Below are 23665 nucleotides of genomic sequence, written 5' to 3' on the forward strand. Positions count from 1 at the left end.
AAAATGCTGAAATGTAGCACATAAGCAGTCAAGGCGCAAAGATTTTCATCTATTTTGGCAGTTAGAGGGCAAATATTACAAAATGAATTTCATTTTTTTTTTTTTAAAAAAACTTCGACTTTGCTGAACTTTTTTTTCCCTAGGCTCATGTCACATTTAGGGCAGTTTAGCGCCCACTTCATTTAAATTATTTCTAAAAAGTAGTCAACCTGTGTCATTGGGGCTGTAGCGGCATACATTACACTGTTTGTGATGGTCAGTCAACAAGGTCTTGTGGCAGGAGACCTCATCTGGATGACGTCAGTGGCAGGAAATTCCTGAAGATGTGTTTAAACGGCACTCGGAGCTATTTTACATTCAATCTGACAGCTCAGGGCCCCAGATTTTGGCCCCAGTTGACATCATCAAGATCAGACTGTCATTGACTGTGTAAAATGGCCATGACATACAGTGTGCGTCATGGGTCCTGTAGAACCATTTTGTTTTGTGATGCATGTCATAGGTTCTTAAGGCTTATATATAATACATATAAATAAATAACCCTATGGGGGGAACTTCTAAGAATTGGTTACCTGGGAGTGTGGCTGCGATAAGAGGGTCCAGCTAGTCGCGGTTAGGTTTCTATGGTGTGTGTAGTGGCTGGAACGTGGTCAGGAGTTTGGTATGACCAGACACCACTCCCCTGCCTGGATATTGGAGATGGCCTTCATTACACTTTTTCATTATGGAGGGCCAGCACTGATTCTTTTTCCTGCGAAAAGGACTGAGCTGAGGTAACCTTTAATTATTATTCCATTGAAGCATATGAGTACCTTAAAGTATTATCAGGCAAAATGAACCTTTTTTAATTTTAACGAATATTACATTCTCTTTGTCAGTAAATATTTAATGTTGAGGTAATATAAAGCAGTTGGCAGTACGTTAACTCTTTTGATCTCTAGTCTGTTAAATGACATTCACCTTACCTTTGCCCCTGTACTAAAATGCCTTTTGTAGTAAATCGGCTTGATGAACTTATTTTTGCAAGAGTTCCCATTAAAATGATATTTTAAAGTGTAAATTTCCCCATACAGTACCGCATTAAATTTTAATACGGCTTCACCATTACCATGGATTAAAATGTTCCTGCTTTTTGGCCGATTTCATTATTGTAATTCTTGTGATGAATGCAGTCCTTAACTGCTGATGAAGAAATGGAGGGTTTTAGCGGTACCTGCGAGTTCTGTAGTAAAGTGTGTAGGCTATCGCTCATCATGGCCTTTTAATTAGATTATGTTCCTGCACGGAACTCCACGGTTTATAATATGCAGCCACTTTGCTGCCGGCAGGCACAGTTTGGAAACTAGTGACGACTAATGATCTGTTACCCGTTCCTCTGATCACCATTAATAATTAAAAGTTATTTAGTCCCTTTATAATCTACATTTAAAAATATGACATCATGTATAATCTTTATTTTTTTTTGCTATGTTTATATCTCTAGTATGGCTCAGGTCTAGCAGACTTCATTGATATATGAATTCTTGTTTTTACATATAATGCAGCTTATATTTCTAATTGTTCCCCGCTGAAGAAGCAAGAGTTACTTACTAAGGGCTTCTGAATGACATTTAAAGCCGTAACCGCTTAGGTGCCAGGTTAGGTAATAGAACCTTGTAAAAAAAAATAAAAAAAAAAATATGTATTTTAATCCGTTGAAAGGATTTGCTCAACGTGCAAAATGTACCGGCTGTGGAGTTGTATGAGGATACTGACATTTTCCAAGCAGACTACATTAACCTCGGTTCAGGCGAGGGTTAAAAAATTCTGAGTTGAGTGTTGTAAGGAAAATCTAATGATAATAGTTATACGAGTAACGTAAGATCAAGCACTGTGGTTTTGATTCCCTGCATCATTCTATTTGGTGCTCAGAAATTATACTTTGTTATCACATTGGGGAGAAAATAAGCACGTTGGCATTCCAGCTAACGTTATTGTTCAGCGCTGAAAAATATGTTGGCACTTGATATGAGTGGATTGGGGAGGATGAAATAATATTGTTTTTTTTCTTTCTTCACATGTAGGAGAGAAATCAAACAATGAATTATTCTATAAACAAAGCTGGTGCGGCAGTAAAAAAAAAAAAAAAGCATGATTCTAAAGAACACACATCATTTTCAAACTATCCAAACAATTCTAGCAGGGTATGCTAGCCGTCGGAGAAATTCATGGTTTAATTATTGAGAATAGATTGGTTGTCCTAACCTTGAGAACTGACAAACAAGCAGTTGTTCTTTCATCACTGTAATCAAGACCTACCTTGTTGAGGATGACATTTGTGAAATGGGATTTTTTTTTCTACCCTGTTCTGTTGTGAATGGCAGAAACTTTGAAATTGCAGATAAAGCCTCTGTCAGGGAGGATCGTTTTATTGAAAGTGAAGTCAAGCTATGAAACTAGCTTTTTGATATGAAGGAAAAAAGCACCACTGAAAGGTGAATGCAGTAGGAACGGTTTTAGTTCGTTTAGTTCGGGAATCATGCAGGTCGGTCTTCACCTTAATCAGACTTCTAGTGGATGAAAGGCCACTTACAAGGTTGAGACGCCAGCATGGCAAAGGAGTTTATTCACTAAAGGCAGAGTTTGCATGCAAGTTGTGGTTTCCACTCCGTGCCTACGTCTCCAAAGCCTCGTCAAACATTAAATTGTGCACTATGCAGGGCTTCCAATAATTGGTAGTCTGTAACTTAAATCTATTGTTGCTAGGTTATGATAGCATCAGTATTCCTTTCTCTTTGCCGTCTGCAAAAAGGGAATTACACAACAGTTCCCCTAAAACGGCAAGTACTAAGATGCCCCAAGCTAATAATAATCAGCGGGAAGGACTCCTAACAGCCTAAAATAAATACTCTGAATTAGCTGGAAACACATCAGAATCTCAGTCACCAATAGACGCTTAACCCGCGCAGACACAGCTGTTGGTTGGGCTTAAGGTTTCAATGTATGTCTACCTACCTTACCCAGCTTTTAATACCCTGCAACCGCTTGTCTCAGGGGCAGGGCTGCTTAATCCAGAAAGCAGGTATGAACCATTTAGCCAGTCTGCTGTTTTTTCCTGCTGTAAAAGACTCGCACCTTATTTCATTCTTGATCTTGTTCTGTATTAGAAATTTTAGTTAGGGGCAGCTTAGAGCTAATATTGTTGGAAAATTGTTGCGCTATGGAATTTGATGGCGCTATATGAAACAAATAATAATCCCCGCAGACTTATAGCATGTTAAGATCTGGTATACACTGTAAGGTGAGACCTTTTTTTTTTGTCCATGTTATATATATTGATACACCTTTTCCTTTATCACTTTTTATTTATTCATTTAAATAATTTTTAATTAATCATAATCAAAAGGGTGACAACTTTTATACACTGCAGGTTTTTACTCACTGACTTTTACTATGGATTACCAAAGGGTAACTTGTGAAGGGTGAAAGATTTCTAGGAAATTATTATTTCACTTAATTTTGCATTCTATTTTGGAAGCTCACTTAGTTTGGCTCGTTATAGTGCGTAGTAAAGTCAGTTTAGTCACTAAAAAGAGAGCTGTGGTTTCAACGCCATCAGTTCATAATTATATGAAGGGTCTATGCTAGAAGTTATTCCATAAAGAAAGGCTGAACTTGCCCTGCATAATTGAATGGATGTGGAGACTTGAGGCAAGGTCACTGATTTAACTATACATTATATAGGACCAGCCAAGCAGTTCTCCCTGCAGCAGACGCTCACTGTGTTTGGACATAACATCTAGTGAAGGTTTGGGGTTGGAACCAAACTTTCCTGTCAATTTCCTCCTTTAGCTGATATATACCCACAAATTCTCTTTATAAAAATTTTAATGCATAGTAAAATGATGCATGTGTTCATAAAATGTTACCATTGTAGCTAATGAAACCAGAATAACCAAGGCATGGATGCGGTTAATTCGGTATTCCTGCATTAAAATCTCTTTATGTTAAGGCTGGGGAAATGTACGGACTGCATCCAGGATTTAAGCAGTCATTTACTGTTTAGTGGAGTTGATTTTCTTAAATGATTTTGACCACTGCCGTTATCTTACTGTATTTGGTATGATCTCTGGGAAGATAACACTTTAAGTCATTTTGTATCATTTCACTCAATTTCTTGTCCCGATCCTTGTTGTTCTGTAACTGCCTCTGGACATATTTGCTCATTTTCCGTAATTGCTGTCCCTTTTCAACACTGAACATGAAGATTTTTTTATATATATATATTTTCTCAGTAGTAACCCCTGGCACCCTGCCATTCATAGCTCTGTGCTGTAAATGAATAATTATGCACTTTTATCTTGGTTGCGATATGATGAGCCCCATGCTTTTCTGGAAGAGTCCACGTAAATGTGGATTTTGAGCTTTTTTAAATCAGAGTAGTGATTTTCAGCAGCTGTGTCAGGAACTGCGTTCTACAGATTTGTGAGCACAATACAAGGCTGTCATTATTTTCACCTGGTTTCTGTGCTTTGTTTTGTTTTTATTTAGTTTTTTTGTTCGTTTTACACATTGTATTTCTGTGTAATTCCTACTGTCTGTTTTTTTTACTTTTGCTATTTCCATTGAGAAAATCCAACTTTATTCTCCGCACTCTGTATCCTTCAATGGATCGGCTGACTCCGTCTATAGACAGCAGGGCCATGTATGCTGTATGCACCTAGGGCAGCGATGGCATGCATGCCACAAAAGCCCAAAATAATAGTTCAATCCTCACAAAGGGTGGTTGCTTTAAGTTTCATTTACAACCTCCGCCTTTTTCAACAAAGTACCTCTAGTAATTGGTTTCTTTGCAATAAGTACTAAGCGCCATTTTGTAAACCCTTTGACTACTGATGATGTGCTAGGACAGTCAGATTTCCATCCATTGAGGACAATTTAATGACCTTTGCACATTGTGGGCACAATTGTAATTAAAGTGAACCTCCAAAGATGTCATGATGGCATTCTCAGGGATTCCCTCTAGTTGCAAGAGATACCCCTGAGCTTTAGAAAGACCACATTGGATTCTCTAGTCATATTACACTCCCAATAGAAGACGTATGCCTCCCAATAGACATGAAAGAAAGGCATGTTTTTAAGGCATGACTTACTAGGTTTGTCACTGAAATTATGAGCCTACTTTTGCATGATTCACCGGTTGTGAAGGGGTTAAATGAAAACATTTGGTAGCAAAAATAAGACATGAGCTCACACATGACTATGTCCCAAATAATAGTACCGACCCAGCATGTATTTCTCCTGGTTAGAAGTCTCTAAAAATTCTAAGAACAATGGAAGACCCATCAAAAAATAGAATGTGTAAATATTGCCAAAAGTTACAATTCTTTAAAATCACAATTAAATCCCCCAAAATGTTTTCTGTACTATGGGTATGCGTAAATCAGGAAATATACATCTTTATGGATGCTATGCCTTTACAGGGAAATTTAACACCATGTAGGGAGCAGGAGTACATCCTTTCTCCATTCCTTCAAAATATCGAAAGTGAAGGCCGAGTCAGCGAAAATAATATACTGCGTATTGCTCCTGTCTCTCTCTGAGCTTTCGTTGAGATTGCATGACCTAGGAACACATTTTGAGCTGCTCTTGCATTGCTTCGACAAAATAAGTTTCACGCCGTAATTGTATTTGAAGTGCTAGTAGAATCAATATAATCTACAAGTGTCATGGAAAGCAAAACTTGCTAGAGAAAAAAAGCTCTATAGAACCTTGTTAATTTACTCATGAAGGATGGAAGTAAGTGTTTTTTGAAATATGTGTCTTCAAGGGCTTTATACAACAAAAACACTACTTCTTATAAATATTAAAGGTGCAGTTCCACATAGACAAAACACTAACTACACCTTCTGTTATTTTGTTTCTGTTTCAGAAATTTTAATAACATAAATAGCAAAAAAGAAACTTTTAAAAAGTTTTTTTTTGTCACATGACGAACATTATTCAGTTCAAATTTTGTAATTCAAGAATTATTTCTGCAATTTGTTTGGCATGAACGGTAGTAGAAATGGTGTTTTTTAATGCTGTTAATAAGTGTTAAGAGAGTGGGTATATTTCTGTTTTACAGATAATAGATTGTAAGCTCGCAAAGCCCCATCTCTTCTCCTTCTATCGGTTTGTGTTAATACATGTTAATCTTTTTGTGAAAGATAATTTTCACTGTCCCTCTGATGTAATAGCAATAAATATATACATAATTTAACGTAAATATTCTTAGAATGTCATTGTGCTCTTATTTTAGACACATGGGTACTGATTCTCCTTCTGATCAAGAAGAGATTATTGTGGCATTGAATAATTTCAACAGTAAAATAATCAAAGTACACGTGAGTATATATTTTTCATTATGAACAGTGTGATGTTTAATGTACGTTGTTTGATTTAGCATATTTAGGGGCGGGGGTGGCACAGGCAGGCTGTTATAGTGGGGCAGGGGTGGCACAGGCAGGCTGTTAAGGGGGCGGGGGATAGCTCCGGCAGTCTGTTAAGGGGGCGGGGGATGGCACCGGCAGTCTGTTAAGGGGGCGGGGGATGGCACCAGCAGTCTGTTAAGGGGGCGGGGGATGGCCCCGGCAGTCTGTGGTTTCTAGTTATACCCCTGGTGTAGCGTATAGCCACTTGAGCTCAACCACACCAAAAAAATATATTGGGCTGCTGTCCAAATATTTCATGGGCAACCCTGCTTGTCATGGGTTTAGCTATGCATTATGAAGGGCTTTCTCATCAGGGGTGGCCCATCACAATGCATACTGATGTCAGGGATTTGACATTTTTTAACTGCTATCACAGGTAACTCCTATTAATCCAGACACATTGCGTACTGCCTTCATAATTAAGTATATTAAGATAATTATTTTTACATTTTATTTTTCATTTACTCCTATTGCAGTAGATCGGTAAACATTGCTTCAAAATTTTGAAAAGTATAGGCTGTTATGGAAAAGTACACATAAATAATAATCAAAATCATGTTTTGGAACTACGCACAATACTTTGAAGTGATGCTATGTCCTGTGACTTTGGAAGCAATATCTGGCTCAGCTAAATCACTTAACCCTTTGCATCGGTGGGCCTTACGTCTCTGGTTGTTGAGATGACATTATATGCTTGTACTTTGTTTTTAATTTTGTAAGAAAGATGCATCCCAAAGGTACAAAATGAAGTTGCATAAACCAGAGAATACATGTGGTGAGCGCTTTAAGTAACTGTGTACAATTTAATGTCACAGAATGGCCTTCTAACTCATGGAGCCAAATATAGCAAAATAGAGCATATCATATTTTTCTTTTAAAGGTCATTGCAAGTCAAGCCATTGCCCCTGTGAGCTTTCACACATTTAATGAAAGGGTTGATTTTTGGCGTTTTCATATTCCGTTTATAAATTGCTATTTTAATTCTGAATACCAGGTACAGAAGAGACCTGATCAGATGCATGCAGATCTCCTGAGCAGCGAGCCGGAGGAGAAATCGGGTCTGTGGAATTCCATTATAAGGTAGCTATCATGTCCATGCAAATTAAACAGAAAGATTAGAACCTGAAATTGCATTGATTACAAATTCTAATATCTATTTCCTTGAAAAGTTATAGCGTATTTTTAACCGAGCATAGTGTGTACAAATAAAAAAGGGGATGTGTGGCTGATTATATGCATAGCTAATATAGCATGTTTGTGGATATAAAGTGAATTTAATTTTGAGGGTTGTTTCTAGTTTGCTTTATGTTCATCTCATAAGTAATCAGCTCATAGTCCGTGTGAACCCAACAAGGCTATACACCATTAGATTCCATATGTGTTCACGAGTGTGTGCATCTTACCTTATGCAAAACAAAAGGTATTGGGTCACAGCAGCCCTCTGGTTTAAAGTGACAGTGACGGCCTGAATCTAGGACTGATTAAGACCAGAGTCTTACATCAGGAAAAATGGGCAGACTGGATGGCCCCAGTGTGTCTTCTCTGCCGTGAAATTGACTGCTGGTAAAAGGAAAGGAACCAGCGCAGACCCGAAGCGCCTCACAGAAATGGTTAGGGTGCTTAAGTACTTTATTCCTACATATGCTACGTTCCTACATTGTTTAACATAAAGGATTTAAAGAATATGTTTTATAATGATTTGGCTAGATGTCTAAATATCTATCAAATTGGGAAAGACAGCATGTGGCGTTTAGTCTTACAGATATTGTCTTCATAGAGAGTTGATAGATCTGATAATGTGTAAATTCCTCTCAATTACAAGACTGTCACACATGCAGTTAACTGCTGCTTCTAGACCTGGATCGCACTAACAAGTGGTATTCCTATGGGTGATGTGGTAAAAAAAAATAACATTATTTCTACTGTCAAGTTTTACAGGAGTAGGAAATAATGAGGAAAAGGAGAAGAAATCTGATGTTCTAAACATCTTCTCTGTTGCTTCAGGACATTTATATGAACGCTTTTTAAGGTAAAAAGTTAATATTTGCTATGAATATGAATTTATGCAGGGGGCTATGGTCAGTGACATGGCTTTACATTTTACTGAGCTTTTCCACAAACACGCAGGATGTTTTATTTTTAATTGATCGGTAGTTTGGAAAACAGATTTTCACACCAAAAGTAAAAGTTTCCGATAAGACACTGTGTTATAGTTTTAAAGACGCTTTTACGTGTGTCCCTTAGCTTTACAACATAAAGCAGAGGCTGGTGCCAAACATGTAACATTATTTACAATCTCACACATTATTAGTGTCGGAAATTGAGTGTGTACGCTTCAATTCCTTTCACTTCAAGGTCACCTAATCTTTTGGGTCTTATAACAAAAAAAAGATACATTCATAAGTCAAGCTAATGTTTTCAAAATGTCAGTAAGATTATGAATGCCACAATATATAACATACTCATTTAATCAGAAAATGGTTGAGCAGTATTCCATCTATTCTGCTTTTGGTGGCTGTTGTTCCAAATTACCTTGTTATGCAAAAATGTTTTAGTCATCACATGAAATTATCCAAGCAGAGACAATGTTAGTAATCATAAAAGATACAAAACAAAAACCGCTTTGAAAGTATCACTTGGTTTTGTAACAACACTAAGTTATAAGTTATCCAAACACTAGAAGCATTTTTTTATTGGTAAAAAGCTCTATAACATTGGAATTAGACACATGGCAAACATAGATGTTCTAGGAATGTATTATTGTGGAACAAAGGGGATAGTTCCTGTTCAGTGCAAAAAACAAAACATGTCCATAAACGATACCCTCTAGATTAGTCAACATCTTATAAATTCCCCTACACTTTTATGTACGGTGCCCTCCACTAATATTGGCACCCTTGGTAAGTACGAACAAAGGCTGTGAATACACAAAAATGATCTACTCTCATAGATATCAAACAATTGCAAGCACAACACTGGTTTATAAAAGGAAAAAATGTTAAATACATGTGGCACAATTATTGGCACCTTCTTAGAGTTGTTATCTTGGCAAAGGGAGGTAGCACTGAGGACTCTCCTCTTCCGTTCAACCCACTGGTTTGTTATGGGGTTCAAGTCAGGGGACTGGGAAGACTCACATCTTCGTCCAGGATTATTCATAACATTTTCAGTTAACAGGGACTTCTTAATTTTTGCACTCATGGTAGATATGGGAATTTTCAATGCTTTTGCTATTTTCTTATAGCCTCTTCCCATTTTGTCAACAACCAATAATTTTTAGATAAACCTGTGTTGTGTTTGCAATTATTAGACATACATGAGAGCAGAGAATTGTGTGTATGTTTTGAAGAAAAGAACAAAGAGTTAAGAGTAAAGAAGGCTGTCAAAATTGTCTTTATTGCTTATTTACCAAGGGTGCTAATATTAGTGGCGGGGACTGCATTTAGGAGACATTCACATTTAGGAGTTCATAACAGTTTTTCTGCAGGTTTTCAGTAAGAATCGGTGTAGTCCTATTTTAAAACAATGCTGTTTTTTTTCTAATTGGACTACAATGGTGAAAAATTTAGTAAATAAACCTCTTATTGAAAAATATGCATGTAGATGGTCAGGATATATAATACATGGTATATGTAGAAAGTTTCTTAGGCTTGCTATACCTTGGCCCTGATAATTGCACTGTTCACCCTGAGATTGTACAAGCTTTGAGACCAAATTTATTTGTCCAAATACCTTTATTTTTCTTCTAGAATTATGATGTTCTCTGTTCTACAGAATACAAAAACACCGGTAAAGTTTTGGTTTTTAAAAAACTATCTTTCTCCTAAATTCAAGGTGAGTTTTGCTTATGTTGTATGAATATATAACCATTAGCAATAAACAGGCCAAAGATTGTTCACTTGTTATGAGGGTTGTGATTAAAAGCCTGGCCAGGGGCAGCAGGTGAATTGACTAAAGTCCTTTAATAAATAACCAAAAATACAAAGCCAGTGTTTATTGTTCATATGTATTAACATATAGATACTTGAATGCAGAAAACTAAAAATACCGGCTTTGTTAAATGTAATTTTTATTGCGATATATCATTTAATCATAAACACAGAGTTGTTTACCATTATTCTATAATACAACAGCATTTGGATAAATGTTTCTATATTTGGTTGTGTTTTGGCTAAGTATGCTTAAAAGGAGTTTATTGAATAGAAAATCACACAAATTACACAATTGCCATAATGTACCAATGGACAACAACTCTTCATTACATCCCAAGGAAATTATTCCCTATATGGCAAAAGAATATGGTTTTCAGTATGAGCTAGTGCAGTACAAATGGCCAAGATGGCTTCACCAACAGACCGAGAAGCAGAGGATTATCTGGGGTTATAAAATTCTCTTCCTGGATGTTCTTTTTCCCCTTGCTGTGGACAAAATTATTTTTGTGGATGCAGACCAGGTAAGGAAATGCATGTTAAATTAATCTTCCATTAACAACTGAATCAAGTGCCCAACTTAACAAAGGTTTTGAGATACATGAGCCAACATTTAATTAGCTTCCATACAAAGCTGATGTAAGTTAAAACATTTAATAATAGTCCCATTTTAACCTGAAAGCAAATGGGGGATGTCAAGCACATAGGTTCCTCTTGGTGGGTTGGTTGTGAAGTGCAAAAATATTCTTAACCAGCCCTTTGAAGTAAGTAGAGGTTGAGTTGTGGTCTGTAATTCCTCTGTGAAGCAAATGTTTCTGAAGGTGTAGTACCCAAGATTATAACATACATGTCAATATTAACGCCTATATTAATAGGCTATATTGACTGAAAAGAGTCAACAGTTAGTTAAGCTGGTGTACACCATGGTCGTCATCACAGTGGCAGTAGTTCCACAATACCTGGGTTGCTATCTATTGACAGAGCATGTCCATAATAGAAGGTTGAAATGTAAGAGTACACAACGCAATATCCCAGTTAATGGCAGTAAACTTTAATATTTAAAAGAAGTTTGATCTTGAGATCTGGTTTAAAGTTCATGCACAATGATAATGTGAAAGTACTGTTGGTAGTGATGAGAGTGAAAATATATAATTTATTCTAAATCCAGATATCAGGCTTAGTGGCAAACAAGATGTGATTCAAAATTCACCTTGAGTAGTTATGTTTAGGACTTAACAAACCTCGATGCCAGGTCACCATGAAATAATCAGAAATCCGTTCTTGGCACATAGGGTTTTGCAGGATAAGGGGGTAGCACTGGCTAGGGCCGGCCTCAGGGAATCCGGACCCCTCTGCGGGGTTGCAGGGCACACAGAGATGGGTGCAGCAAAGCACCTAGCAGTGTCACGTAACCTTTGGTAGAGATGCAGCAGCTTGGAGAGTGCAAGCTCCGGTGAACACAGGTCTCATGGCTTCCCCTAAACATTTTAAACCTTTGCATGTTGGGGTATTGCAGTACTCAGGGAGTATTGCAGAACACAAATTGGTGTTTCTTACTGCAGTTGGACATAATATAAAATACACATTTGCGATTTAATTTAAGAGAACACATGATGGTAAAGCATTACATTAGAAGTGGAAGGTAGAGAGGAGGTATAACAAACTTAAATATTTGAAAACAAAAAAACACTGGCTTCTACATTTTTTGGCTGGCTCATAGATCCAAGCCAAATTTGTCCGACCTCTAGTTACATCAATAGTCTTAAAATCCTAGGAGGAACACATTACTGTCTTTCTCTTAACTTACTGAATATCCCTACACAAGGCTTTCATTTCTGTATTTTTCCATCCCCCATCCTTGTAGTTGTAAGTTGACGATGTTGAGTGTTTAAATGATCTGTGTCTTGCCCGTAGCTACTAAGGAGATGAACCTAAGCCTGCTTTAATGAGAAAAGCGTAAGAACCAATGCTTTAGTAAGCCTTACAAATCCATGTCAGGCTCTGGAGTTGAAACATATTTAGTCTGAATATTAACAGTTTGATGCCTAGCTCATCATCAAATGGTGTGTTGTTTGGAAATGTCACCTTAAACACTTCTCACATGTCTAAAAGGTTCACTGTGCTATAGTTATGTACTGGAAGGGCATACTCACTAATAATGAATAACATGCCAATTTACTGCATTATTTAGCAGTTGTGATAAGACATGTGCGCTAAAATACTAGGCAGGATCAGGGTTATTGACATCAAGCTTGTAGCTGGACAGAAGTCACTTTTTACTTACAGATTGTCAACATTGCACCACAAAAGAAATGATATAATTATGATTTCTCAGACGTGGCCATATATTCCAGACTGTTTCATAGTGGTGAGAACTGGTTTGCAAAATACATAGCAGGGAAGACATATTGTTTGATATGATCATCCAATGCAGTATAAAGAGTTTACCAGGCTTGTCCCTATGCGAGCATAATAGGGGATACAGGGTTTAGTGAAGCAAATCAGTTCTTGCCTGTGCAGTAAACTCCTTCAAATGTGTGTTTTTTCTCTATTAAAAGTTTACATTTTCAAGTCAGTATACACTTAACTTCACAGAGTAGTGGTAGTGGTAGTACAAATCCAACAACACGAAATATAAAAAAAACTAACACTTGAAAACACTGCCAATAATTATGCCCATAAGTCTGTCAAAGTGCATGAATTTTCAGGTGAGTGAACATGGTGAAGGTATAGGTCTTCTATACCCTAGAAAGTGGAATTAGTCAATGGCCATTCAAGTGAGGGGGTACCAAAACCATTGGAGTCAAGAGGTAGATGTATAAATTGGGTCCTGTCCATGTAACAGTTGCTACCAGGGAGATTTCACTTGAAACCTGGTACTAAGAGGCAATAAATTGATATGATTGCAAGACACAAAGTCATACGTCAATCCGAAAATGTCATACGGTATATAAAAATAACAATTTCGACTTGAAGAGAGCCATTGTAGGTTCCAAGGGCTCATCCAGTGATGTGGAATAGTCTTGAGTCCTAAAGCAATGAGTGTTCGTGTGATATCGAAACTTGTGAATAGAGGTGTGAGGGGAAATATAGGTTTTAGTTCTGGTACAGCATATAGATCATCAAAAGGTCTGGATACCCCTCCATTGCCATAGGTAATGCATCAGCTCAGCGGTCAGGACAGCAAGATGTTTGACAATGTGCCCATTCCATAACTACCAGATGGGGAAATATATGCCATGTGCAGAATCTTCTTGTAGAATGTGGCAGGGATACTATGAATCAACTTCTTTCGTTTCATACAAGATTGGATGGTGTCATGGTCTTCATAGAAAAGGGAGATTCTAAAAGAGTGTAGTAGAGTATCCTGTGCTGGTTGGCCTTCCAATCAGTTTTGGAGAGAATTCTGCAGATGAACCTGTGGATTTGAAGATAATGGCACTGCCATATGGGAAGCTGAGGGAACTTAGCTCTAATGGAGGAAAGGACCCGTATGGATTTTGAGGTCATATTTATGAAAGGGCAGATGTAATTGATACCCAAGCAGTTTCACTGTGTGAAAGGGGTAGAAGTGTTACCTCGCTGAAACAGTGGATTTTTCAGAAATGGGAGGGGCAAGGAGAAATCCAGTCTACCCATTGTACAGCGCTATGGAATTTGATGGCGCTATATAAAACAATAAATAATAATAATGAGCAGGAATTGATAATTTGGACCACAAGGTCTGCCAGGCTTTCACCATACTGTATAGTGTTAGAATACATTTGTTGACGGTGAAATGTGTTCTTACTGTGATACTTATAAGATGATTTTGTTGTCTTCGCACATGGGTTGTCTGTCCCTGTAGGTGATGTCTTCTAAATAAGAACTTTCAGTTTGCAGATCCTTTACTGTATAGTGACCATCGCTAACATCAACCCTCTTTTTTTATATTGGTTTTGATTCATTTTCATATAGTCCTGTAACAATGAAATCAAATGTTTTATTCCTTCCATGTTTTTGTGAAATAGATTGTGAGGGCAGATTTAAAAGAACTACGTGATTTTAACCTTGGAGGAGCTCCTTATGGCTACACACCTTTTTGTGACAGTCGTAGAGAAATGGATGGGTACCGTTTCTGGAAGTCTGGATATTGGGCATCACATCTTGGACACAGGAAATACCACATAAGGTAAATGCAGCACACTTTCACACCATTATAGGTGATGTTTTATTGTGTGCCACTTCAAAATGTAATTTTATGATTTTTCAGTGCTTTATATGTGGTGGACCTAAAAAAGTTCAGGAAGATCGCTGCTGGGGACCGGCTTCGAGGTCAATACCAAGCACTGAGCCAGGATCCAAACAGCTTATCTAATTTGGACCAGGTATGTTATCACGTATTCTTAATGTAAACGATGAGCAATTGTGCAGGATAAAATGGTGCCCAAAATTATTTAACGATAAACTTGATGAGCATATGGCCTTGTGAGCTACATCTATAGATATGGGCAGATCTTTTACTGTTGAGTCTTGGTTTGATGCTTGGATAAAGTTTAGGAAATGTATTCGTGTATTCATTTGCAGGAATCTTTGTATTTGTATTGTATACATTGTTAGTACATAATTCTCTCTCAAAATTAGTAAATTTCATCAGGCTTTCTAGGGCTTGTATATACACACTATATGGAGAAATGTATTGGTACAAACCCCCCTTAATTATTGAATTTGGATGTTTCAATCAGACCCATTGCTACAGTCTGCATTTACAAACACTTGTAAGTAGAAGCATTTAGGAACAGTAGCAACTTAGCCACAAAGGCTACAGAAGACCACGCAAAGTAACAGAGCAGGGTCACCAAGTGCTGAGGTGCCAACACTCAGCCGATTCCATAGCTAAAGAGTTCCAAACTTCCTCTAGCATGGATGTCAGCACAAAAACTTTGTAGCGGGAGCTTCATGAAATGGGTTTCCATGGCCGAGGAGCTGCATGTAAGCCTCACATCAACCAAGTACAATGCCAAGCGTCTGAATCGGTGGAAACATGTTCTGTAGAATGACAAATCACACTTCTCTGGCAGTCTTATGGGCAAATCTGGATTTGGCAGATGCCAGGAGAACATTACCTGCCTGACTGCATTGTGCCAACTGTAAAGTTTGGTGGAGGAGGGATAATGGTATGGGGCTGTTTTTCAGGGGTTGGGCTAGACACCTTACTTCCTTTAGCATACCAATACATTTTTGACATAGCTATGCTTCCAACCTTGTGGGAACAGTTTGGGGAAGGCCCTTTTCCAGCATGACTGTACCCCAGTGCACAGAGCAAGGTCCATAAAGGCATGGTTGGATGAGTTTGGTGTAGAAGAACTTGACTGACCGCACAGAGCCTTGATCTCAAACCCATCAAACACCATTAGGATAAACTGGAACGGAGATTGCGATTCAAGCCTTCTCATCCAACACCAGTGCCTGACCTCACAAATGCTCTACTGAATGAATGGGCAAAAATTCCCACAGAAAAAGATCCAAAATTGTATAGTGTGTGTATTTATATTATGTTATCTTACATTCGGCAGTCAGCTCTGTTTGAAAAAGCAGTTCTTTCTTTTTCATGTTCTAAAATGTATTGATATAAAAGCAACCAAAGAGTCAAAGTAGCATTTAAGTAATCTTTTAAACATGTCAAATGGCTTTTACTTCATGATTTATATTTCTTTGTGTGTATGGTAAGAATCTGAGTGCACTTGTGGCTAATGTTTGAACACCTGGTCTCGTGGGCTTGATTGCTCCTCTCCAAGTCTTTCAGAGAGTTATTTTGGTTTTCTGCCAGTGCTAAAGAATATACAGTATATATCCGCCACTGTCTGTTTACTAGGGTTCATTTTGACCTCAAATATTAGTAGAGGTCATGAGCATTGCCATAAGGGTGTTATATAACATAGATTGGAGATGGCAGAACTGTTTCAAATGCAAGAGTATAGCATTTTAATATAAAACCCATTAAAATTACATTTCCTGTAGTATTCCTTCTCTTTGAAAATACACACTGGAAATAAATTTAATGCAGGTTTGTAAATGTCCGTTAGAAATCACACAGAAAATAGTATATTATTGAACATTGGAAAAAGTGTAAAAAAAAAATATTTAGAAAATACATAACTGATTTATTTTCCCGTCTTTGTATTTCTTACTGAAAGGCTTATTTTTCAGATAATGTATTAGTTTCCCGGTCATGTTTTCAATATAAACAGCAAATCTGTTTTATTTAATTGCACCTGTATGACCAAGCATTTCTAGGATGCTTTGGGTTCCAACATATTCTGCTTAATGAATAGTTGTATTCTTCTCTGCTCTATCCTTACTGATTACCGTAAATTGTTAGCATTAAAAAAAAAACCTTTGGCTAATGGGTTGTCTTTCTAGATGGTTCCTTGATGGACGTACTAGTTAGGGGTAAACACATCCATTGTGAGGGCTTTATTGTGGCACCTGCAGAAATTACTTACATGAATATATTGTTGATGCATTTTCTTCCCGTTTTATTTTCTGTTGGTCTTCAGCTCATTAAGAGCAATTTTTGTCCCCGGCAGTTAAACTGCAGGCTCTATAATTTAGCCATTTCAGAAGGGTGAGCCAGGCATTACATTGAACACAGAAACATTCTTCTCAAGCATGTAGTTTCCCAAAAAAAACAAAATAAAAATGTCAAGGGCATGCATGTGTATTTAAATATACTTATACTTATTTTTTAATGTAAAAAATGGTGTAATGAGCTTTTTTGGATTACAGCTCCATCATACACAGCCGGAGGGGAGGGGAGGGGAGTAGTCAGTATTTTAGGAGATATTTAACCTTCTGTAGGTTGTAGTCTTATTAAGAGTTATATACGGTGGGTAGTATGTTGTAAAATTATATAATACGATCAATGCAGTTGAAAGTATACATTGTATTTATGATAGAAGCGTTGTAAGTTTGTACCAACGTGTCTTAGTGTGTTAGTTATTGTCTGCTGGTGCGCTATGAATAAACGTCATGATTTTTTTTTATTTTATTTTTTTACACACAGGACCTACCAAACAACATGATTCATCAGGTATCAATAAAATCCCTTCCCCAGGAATGGCTTTGGTGTGAAACCTGGTGCGATGATAAATCCAAGGAAAAAGCCAAAACCATTGACTTGGTAAGTGGTTTGTAATGGCTATGAAGGGTATGGACCCTGTGACAGGGGGATTAAATTCTCTAAAACAGCAGCAGGTTCATTTCACCTCACAGACTTCATTATAAAGAATTGCTGATCTGGAATTGTATAACTCATAGTTAAAAAATGAGGTGATTTTCAAGAAATCTCCCGATTACCTATGCATTATGCAGGACTAGCTTAGTCCTTGCAATACCCCTTCTATCAGTGCCTGTCTGGTGATCACGAGGCAGAGTCTAAGTCTAGCGGCCGCCTGTTGACGTAGATGCGGCCAGAAGCTGGATATGCACTGATTTGATATACACGTGAGCATGAACACCTAGCTTGAGGCCGGTGAGCCAGATGGCCAATCTTACGTTACAAGGATGCCTATTAAAGTACCTTTTAATATGCATTCTTCCAAAATGAAATAAAACACACAGAATTTTCAGCCACTGCTAGATCTAAATGCATGTGAGTTCATAGTGTGCGTGAGATGCATTTGACCCTCCCCAGGTCATTTAGCTGGTGGGTGGAGAAAGGGCCAAATGCATTTGTTGGGGGGGATCCACAACCACAAAAGAATTTAAAGGGATCACTTAGCTGGATTGGCCCTTTAAACAATGCATAATTAAGTCAATAAACTGGAGTTCCTTGTGTTCCACTTTAGTAAATAAACCCAGTACTAATTGAGTCCCACAGGGCAGCTAAAAATTTAAAATTTACACTATTTTAACAGAATATCAAGGCAGCTTGAAATCTTCCAATAATGTTAGTGTTTCATTATCTTTCAAGCATCGCAGTCATAGTGTGAAAAGGGAATTAAATCTGATTTATCATTGACCATTCCTAGAATTGTGCCAACACTTCCACTGAGTTGATCTCTTATCTTTTTGTGCTCATCACTACTACTCTTATGCCATAATCGCTCTTGTTAAGTGAAAGACGGTCATTTCCTTTTATGTTCCCCTTCCTCTTCGATCTTGTTCCTTTTCGGTTATAGCCCAGCATAGAAGAGTTGGAACAGAGCCACAAATTAGCAAAGCTTCTAAGCCAATTAGACCTGGACATCCCGTTTGTGCTCACAATAGGGTTTGATTCCCTTTCTTCATAAGCCTTTATTGGAAGGGTTACTTTTCGGACGAGCACATGGTTTGATGTGGGAATTAAGTATGACAATCTTGTTGCTAAGCTTTCTGATGGAGGATACTGAATTTTGCTTGCAGAGCTGTCAGGGTTGCTAATGACAGTAGTCAAGCAGCTGTAGGCAACAAATGAATCATTGTGGAAGTAAAGGGATTATTGCCTTTCCTTGAGGCTGCTTCTGTTTTTAAATGCAGTTTTGTTTTTTATTGCATTTTGTAGGAAAGTATTTATTGTAATAAGAATGGTGTTAACATGTTTCCTTTATAAACACTGTACACGTTTACACCGTGTCTCTGATTCCAGACTGGATTACACTACCCTTCAAACAAAATGTAGTTGTTTGTGAAAGAAAAGCACATTTTGTCCATTAAAATACCGTCAAGTGGATCAGAAATACAGCGTAGAATGTTGTAAAGACTATTGTAGCTGGAAACGGCAGCTTGTGAATGAAATATCTTCATAGCCGTACAGAGGTCCTTTGATTCCCATCACTCCTGTGTTCCAATGGAACTTTGTGTTCACCGATCAGAGTTAAAAGTTTAAAAGGCTGATCATTAAAAAACCCTTTTGCAATTATGTATCACAGCTAGAAGTGATCCAAAACTTTAGAACGGCAGTGGTTCTGTGTAGAATGCCAGCCAGAGTACTAGCATCTCAATTAGAAATGTGTTCTTGTTTTTAATAGAACCCTGTAAGAAGGTCTGCAGGAGAGCTGTAGTTTCAACTCCTTGCCTTCACTATACATGATGAAGAGATTAGCTGGCCCCGTATAATGTATAGTGAAATCAGCATAAGTGTCCTTACCCATTCAGTTATGCATTTTACACAGCCAACCCAGTCATTCTTGTTGGAAAAACCTTTTAGTAACCCAATAGTTCTGACCTTTCATTGAACTCTCTTTTTAGTGAATAAACCCCATCTGTGTTGCGCTGTCATGTCATCCTGTTTGTGTATATGTCTGTTATGTATATATACACATAAACTAAAGGTTAACTGGACTTTTAAAAGATAGAGGATTGCACAATTTAATATGTTGTTGTAATGTTTCTAAAAATATACATTTAGACATATTTTTTTAACAGTTTGTGGCAGTTTCATTGGTATTTCATTTTTTTTTGAATACTTTATTGTAAGTCACTGGAAAATTATTGGTTTGCTTATAAATGTGTCCTTGTTGCAAAATATTTTTTTGGAATTTGTAAAAACTCAACACCTCATGGAATGCCCTAATGTCCGAATATACGTTTAAGTTTGTTTTCTTTACTAGGTTCGCAGAATAGTCTCCTTTGTGCTGTTAATAGAAATTGGCGGCTCATGTTCTGCGCATGCCTGAAGGGGTGATGTGTAATAAGCCATGGGGAAAGATCTTATCCGTGGGCTTGAAATTATCATTGTGTAGGAAGTGTGTGTTCAAACTATAGAATAAAAATGCAATAGATCGCCTGGGAACCATCTTATACTGTAAATGCTCAATAAACTATTGTATAATCTGTCAAAGGCTGGGAAGTCAAATTGTATTATTGCCTGGGGTAAGTAGAGCAAAGTGGCAGCTATCAGACAGCATCTTAAAGTTCTTGATAGCCTGTGGCATAATGTATTGATTTAAAAAGCTGGATATATCTGTAGTTATACTAATACTCAGGATATATGTGTATTTTAGTGTATTCTGTATTGTTCTGTTCAGAAGCTTTAGAAGTTCTCTCAAGAACACTGCATGTTTTGGGTTTTTGTTTAAAGGACTTGAGCACTGTTTACAAATCAATGAAAAGTCCATAAAGGAGTAAACTTGAACAAACAGCAGAAGCTGACTTTGGTTTTTGTTGTTTATCCCTAAATGTTGGTACAATATACAAGACAATATATTTTATATGTTCTAGTGCAACAATCCCAAAACAAAAGAACCCAAGTTAAAAGCTGCGGCCAGAATTGTGCCAGAGTGGAAAGACTACGACGCAGAGATACGGCAGCTGCTGAAACGAATCGAAGAGCAGAAAAGTAATGGAACGCAGCCATCTGAAAATGGTAAAGGATATGAGCATAGTGGCAAATATGGCACAATGTCGCTCTAGGTTCTTTAAATTAGGAGTTGCCCTCCAGCCCTGGGTAGTGCCCCCTCACAGCACACTCAGATCTGCACATGCAGGGAGTGCTTGGTTCACGTTCAAGATGGAAGCCTGTCTGAATGTTGCAGATAACCTGAGCACCTGAGGGAAAAAAATTTGAAGAACACTGCTCCAGAGACTCCTAAATATTGTTAAAGCTGCTAGTTTGAACGTATGTTATGATTATGTCCAGTGTGCATACATTACGGTATGTGCTTTGTCAATATACTTTCTAAATGCAGTTTTCGACAGACAGATTTATCAACAATCGGCCTGGTAAATTTCTCCAGTGCATCGGTATATCCTAAACCAGTAGTCAGTGGAGTCTTAAAAAATAAAAAAAAAAAAAAGAAAAGCCTCTGTGATTTGTCTTGTAAATGCTACGCTGAGCCATGGCTTTAAAAAGAGGAGTCACGGCTGGTCATGTTTGTCCAAAAGTGTTGTGTATTGAGCGTGCCAGAACACTGAGAGGGGATAATTATTTTGCTTATTATTTATTTGCTCTTTTTCTTAGAAGTTCACACCATTTTTTTGTGTTTCTACAGGCACACAACATGATGAACTTTAGCATTTTCCATGGAGTGACCTTTCCGCAGGAATGTTTCACCACAGCTTTTTATGTGATAAGGAGTGTTCCACTTAAAACCTTTTTATATGGATTGAAAAAGAATTTGGAAAACCCACACGCAAAAATATTTGATCCGGTCTTCTTGTATAGGTTTCTTCCTGCCACATCTGTCACTCTTCTCTGGCCTTTGTAGCCCTCCTTATCCTGTACTGTGTGGATGTTTTATTTAAAACAAATATACCTGTGGTCACATAACGTTTGAATTTCAGGAATCATCCGAACATAGTTTACAAAATTGTTGGAATTTGCTTTGTATGTATCTTCAGGTCATAGTAGAATGTACATTTATTTCAGACAAGGTATGCATTAGCTGAAAAATGCTGCATGTTCCTAAACTACCTTTTCTATTTGGAGACAAGTTCTTGTTTTAAAAAGTGTCCTTGGCCAGTAATGTTCCCCTGTATAACATCTCAGCATTTTGTCAATGAGGTGTTACCATACCTGGGACAGTCTTTATATATGACATACCCAGTCTTTATATATGAACTGGAACAGGTGGAACTATGGGAAGCGGGTCTAACTAAGCTGGCTGAGATTTGTAGAAGAGTGAATGGAACCAGGCAGACATTGATCAGAGTTACACACCAACCGAGAATGCAATGCGGCCTTGGAGGCCTAGGACCCAGCCCTCATACCTATAGCGTCTGGAGCATATCTACAGTTTACCTCATGAGACCCAATACTGTTAAGATCGGTTAAATAGGCATGGGAGAATCCCAGGGGCTATGCAAACCACTGGTAGAGAAGGTCATAGCACTGCCTTATGTTTTATTTTTAAATCTTAATGACTCAGAGCATCTCAGTCAGCATATATGTGTATTATGTTTATTGTGGTTAGACATGTGAATACATGGACTTGGTATGTGTATATGTAAGTGTGTTGTGCACGCATAAACAGACATCGTTGACAAGCTTTATAATTTTACATTTAATATTCTATGCACTCAGCTGTCATATGAATGTCCTTTCTGTAACTCCCTAATCCATTAATGGTGTTAATATGATCACATCTTGTTTATTTATCTTGCCCTTTCTATAATTATTACACTCGTTTACATAGGTGAGCCCATGGTTTTTATGTCTCTGAAGACACTAAAAGGAGAATATGAGCCTCAAACAAAAAGCAAACCCAACTACATTCAATGTGTGTTTCCACAAATGTTTCTGTACAGAACGAATACTCTACAAATAACGTGTTCGCTTATATCAACATTGTAGACAACAACACTGAAGTTCTGACCTACTTAAATTAAAATGAAAATATTCCTTAACTTCACTTGCCCTACATATTAATTAATATTATCTTGATGGACCTGTCATTGTCAAAAATTATTGGCTGCAACAGGCACCTTTACAATGGGTTGTGTAAAAAAAAAAAAAAAAAAAAAAATCTTGAAATAGCATCTTGGCTTTAATGACACTATTCTTGACTTTAGGAGATTTTTATGTTCATATACAATTTGAGATATATAATAAAATATCTGAAAGTAGTAGTGCATGACAAAAAAAAAAAAAAACAGGCTGTACATAGGGTTGTCTCGGTTGGCCCCTCCCTCGCAGAATGGAAAGTACACTATATGGACAAAAGTATTGGGACACCTGACCATTACACCAACAAGAACTTTTATGAACTTACATTCTAAATACATAGACATTAACATGTACTTGGTTTCCCCTTTGCAGCTATAACAGCTTCTAGGGCGGCAACAACTAATCTATATAATCGATAATGAAAATCGTTGCCAACGAATTTCATTATCGATTAGTTGAATCGATTTTGTCGAATATAAGATGAGGTTTATAATCTGACCTCAAAGGTCGGATAACACTAAGATCCAGATCCCCTGGAGCGCTGCAGGGGACCCGGATCCTCCTCTCTGACAGCCGGCAGGCGTCTGTGTGATGCACGCAGACATCCTCCTCTACTGTCCTCCACTTCCGCTGGGGCTTCTGTGATGGAGCACCAGTGTGGTGTGACCTTCCTGTGGTCCACCATAGAAGCCCCGGCTGAAGTATCAGCCAGCACTACGGAGGTTGTCACTACGCATTGCACAACGTTCGCCGGCTGCCAGAGACAAAGAGGAGGATCCCACGCAGCGCTGCAGGGGACCTGGATCTTCCTATCTGGCAGCTGGTGGGCGTCTGTGGGATGCGCTTAGATATCCTCCACTGCTGCCGGGACTTCCACTGGGGCTTCACCGGCGTCACATGACATTCTGGTGCTCATTCATAGAAGCTCCAGCGAAAGT

General features: G+C 37.8%; 1 protein-coding gene across 1 annotated transcript in view; it reads left to right on the forward strand.

Annotated features, from left to right (window-relative positions):
- UGGT2 (UDP-glucose glycoprotein glucosyltransferase 2) overlaps positions 1–21850 on the forward strand; it is an 84519-nt gene extending 62669 nt beyond the window's left edge. The window contains exons 30-39 of the mRNA XM_053455362.1: positions 6281–6365; positions 7447–7532; positions 8383–8481; positions 10202–10286; positions 10723–10905; positions 14392–14552; positions 14634–14748; positions 17427–17543; positions 20564–20708; positions 21334–21850. Coding sequence (XP_053311337.1) covers positions 6281–6365; positions 7447–7532; positions 8383–8481; positions 10202–10286; positions 10723–10905; positions 14392–14552; positions 14634–14748; positions 17427–17543; positions 20564–20708; positions 21334–21356 — 1099 coding nt within the window. The 3' untranslated portion in view covers positions 21357–21850. The remainder of the gene's footprint in view (positions 1–6280; positions 6366–7446; positions 7533–8382; positions 8482–10201; positions 10287–10722; positions 10906–14391; positions 14553–14633; positions 14749–17426; positions 17544–20563; positions 20709–21333) is intronic.
- Positions 21851–23665: the final 1815 nt, after the last annotated feature.

This window comes from Spea bombifrons, chromosome 2 (assembly GCF_027358695.1).
Source record: "Spea bombifrons isolate aSpeBom1 chromosome 2, aSpeBom1.2.pri, whole genome shotgun sequence".
NCBI lineage: Eukaryota > Metazoa > Chordata > Amphibia > Anura > Pelobatidae > Spea > Spea bombifrons.